The sequence below is a fragment of the Myotis davidii genome, unplaced genomic scaffold (assembly GCF_000327345.1).
Source record: "Myotis davidii unplaced genomic scaffold, ASM32734v1 scaffold187, whole genome shotgun sequence".
Classification (NCBI taxonomy): domain Eukaryota; kingdom Metazoa; phylum Chordata; class Mammalia; order Chiroptera; family Vespertilionidae; genus Myotis; species Myotis davidii.
The window spans coordinates 5,211,873-5,215,294 of NW_006383018.1; the positions used below are offsets into that span (position 1 = coordinate 5,211,873).

General features: G+C 38.0%; 1 protein-coding gene across 1 annotated transcript in view; it reads left to right on the top strand.

Moving 5' to 3' along the window:
- CASD1 (CAS1 domain containing 1) overlaps positions 1 to 3,422 on the top strand; it is a 52,336-nt gene that overhangs the window by 6,674 nt on the left and 42,240 nt on the right. The window contains exon 5 of the mRNA XM_015558303.1: positions 608 to 670. Within this exon, the coding sequence (XP_015413789.1) occupies positions 608 to 670 (63 nt within the window). The remainder of the gene's footprint in view (positions 1 to 607; positions 671 to 3,422) is intronic.

Consider the following 3,422-nt stretch of genomic DNA (forward strand, 5'->3'; position numbering starts at 1 on the left):
ACATTTTAAATTTTCAAAAGCTTACTCTCACTAAAATGTGGAAAATAGTTCAGAGAAAAGCAACAGTGAATACAGGGAAATCTGTGTAAAACTCTTGCCAGATTGATATGGGAGATGAAGATGTCATAGACAAGGTGGTGTTTTTGGTTTTTAGGTTTTTTTCGTAGCTGGAGATAGATTTAATAAGGAAATGAATTACATGTGTTGTACATATCTTGTAAATAAAGTCCATTTGGCTTTAGTTTTTGAGCTTTGTCTTACGGTACATTTATTTTAAGAAGTTTTTAGTAATTTTTTTTTCTATTATAGTTTACTGTCAAGATTATTTTGTGTTGGTTTCAGGTATACAACATAGTGGTTAGACAGTTATATACTTTACATTGTGTTCTCCCAATATTCCCAATACCCACCTAGCACTATACATAATTATTACAATATTGTTGCCTGTGTTTCATATGCTATATTTATATCCATGAGTATTTGGTACTTCTTAAACCAACAAGGTGGTGTTTTACTTTTAAATACCTTGTAAGAAATATGTTAATCCTTATTTTGAATGGTGGATATAACATTTCTTTAACTTTCTCTTTTCTTACATTTCTCTTAGGATTTTCTGTGGCATCCAGAAGTTAATGGTTCTATGAAACAGTGTATCAAAGTGTGGGCTGAGGTCTGTATTTGAAAATGTAGCTCTTTCTAGTTTTGAACAACAAAATTTTATTTTTTAAAGAATAGTTTATTGATTTTTGGAGAGAAAGAGAAGCATGGATGTGAAAGCTCAACATCAATCAGCTTGCACACCCAAATTTTTAAAGTTCATGAGCATCCATTGTTTTCTCCCCATACTCAGCTGTCCCACTCTCCTATACTTTATACAACCTTGTTGATAGCAACTAAGCTGTGCTGGATTGCTTCTCTTACTTAACTGAGAAAAGAAAGTATTTTGATGTAGTATCTCTTCTATCACCATTCTAACCCTAAGGCAGTAACTGCTGTAGCTCAGTTATTTCAAATCCAGGTAATCTTTCTATCACAATGCACATCCCTTTAAGCGTTTTTCCACTTTTTCCTTTAACCTCATGCCCAAATATGTCAATAGCCTGTTTTCTTCTTTTTTATCATTACATTTGTGACCCAAAAGTCAAGCCTGGTATGCTTTGGCTCATTATGTTCAAAGGTGAATTAGATGTAAAGGCAGGCATGAAAATATAGTGGGGTAGCAGTGGGAAATTAGACTAAATTGTGAAGAAACCAGCAATTTAAATTGAATTCTATAGGTGAATGGTAGTCATTAAGAAGTCTGAGCTATTTAGATCGATTTTGGGAGTTTCACTATGGAGTGAGGTGGTATTTGAAGTTACTTGAATGGAAGAAATTGAATAGGCAGAGAACTTAGAAATTAACGAAGAGAGTTTAAGAACAACTGTACAAAAGATTCTGAGAAGGGGGAGTGAAAGGGGTAAGAGGAAAAGCTGGAGAAGAATAACTGTCATGTAACAGGAAAGAGTTTTAAGAAGTGGATGGTCAGTGGTGTCACTTTAGGACTTGGCAATCCAGAGTTCCTTAATGGGCTCTTAGGGCAGTTTTAATGGATGGTGAAGCCCCAAATCAAAACATGATAAATTGAGGCATAAATGAGAGAGAAAGAAATCGGCATAGTGAAGGCATAATGCTCTTTCAAGTACTCTGTTGGTTAAGGGTGTGAGGGGGAAGAATTTGAGAATGAGATATGGTTGGAGGAAAAATCTTTTCTGAGAATGATAATTTAGAGATTGAGAGAAGGCAGAAGAGTGGAGAAAGGGATAAACTTATAATAGGAGAGTTAAAGGAAGTAATACATGGATACAGTCCCAGAAGTAAAAAGGAAGGGGATAGAGACAAGGTAAAGGTTAGCCATTAGAAAGAATTGGGCAGATTTTCTTTACTCTCTTGTCAGAGGAAGATAGGCTGGGTGAGTATATGGATGAAGTTGTAAAAATGGAGAAAGGCAAGAACATACAGCTAGATGAAGTCTATTTTCTCTTCAAAATTTGAGAATTAGACTTTATTTGGAAAGTGAAGAGGATGATAAGAGGGACCTGTATAAGGCAAGTAAGATTTGGGATTACCACTGTGAACAATGAGAAAAGGAGCCACCTAGGGATGAGGGAAAAGTTTCAGTAAAATAACATGGTAAAAATGAAGCACTATGTTCTTTTCTCTAAGTTAGCACAGTTTAATATAGATTCTTGCCACCAGTCAGATAGGCTGGAAGACATACATATCCTGTAAAACAAAGGTATCTACTCAGAAAGGTTGGTTAAGGGTGCTAGACTGGAAACAGAAATATCTCTGAAGGGAAATAGGTTAATTTTGTTATTTTTCTCTGCTTTCATAGTTTTCTATGAAAGTATGTATTATCTTTATAATGAGACACTAACTCGTTTTTATATTTGAGTCAGATGTGTTTCTAATTTCTTATTTTTTTAAAAATATATTTTATTGATTTTTTACAGAGAGGAAGGGAGAGAGATAGTTAGAAACATCAATGAGAGAGAAACATTGATCAGCTGCCTCCTGCACATCTCCCACAGGGATGTGCCCGCAACCCAGGTACATGCCCTTGACCGGAATCGAACCTGGGACCCTTGAGTCCACAGGCCAACGCTCTATCCACTGAGCCAAACCAGTTTCGGCAATTTCTTATTTTTAATTGTTTCTTGTGCACATGGTTGTAATATCAAGTCTTTTATGTTTTGGGAAGTGCATTGAACGCAGAAGTTCTGGCTTTGTCTTGCCAAGTTGCAGCAATACCCTATAAACCTTTCTGAGTCAGTACCCTAGTTTTATAAGATCTGTATAATATATTCCTGCATTATCTCACAGGTAGCAAGAATCTATATTAAAAAAAACTAATTTAAGAGAAAGTACTACATAATTGGTAGTTTATTAAGAGTACAGTTTGCATTTGGTAAAGATTTCTACCCAATTTCTCCTCCCCCCCCCCCCACATTGTGGTCTATAATAATTATCAGTTTATTTTGTTAAATATTTATTGGATTTGGCTTTCCCAAAATATTGATTCTTTAGGACACTAATCTTATTTTATTTAAGACTAGAGGCCCGGTGCACAAAAATTTGTGCACTCGGGCGGGAGGGGGAGTCCCTCAGCCCGGCCTGTGCCCTCTCGCAGTCTGGGACCCCTTGGGAGATAACACCCTGCTGGCTTAGGCCTGCTCCCGGGTGGCAGAGGGCAGGCCCAATCCCTAGGTGCAGCCCCTGGTCGGGCTCAGATCAGGGCCAATTGGGGATTTGGGTCGCCGCCCCCTGCCATGTACAGAGCAGGGCGGATTGGGAGGTTGCGATGCCACGCTCAGTCACGCTCAGGGTAGGGCCAATTGGGGGGTTGGGGCCCCGCCCCCTGTCACACTCAAGGCAGGGTC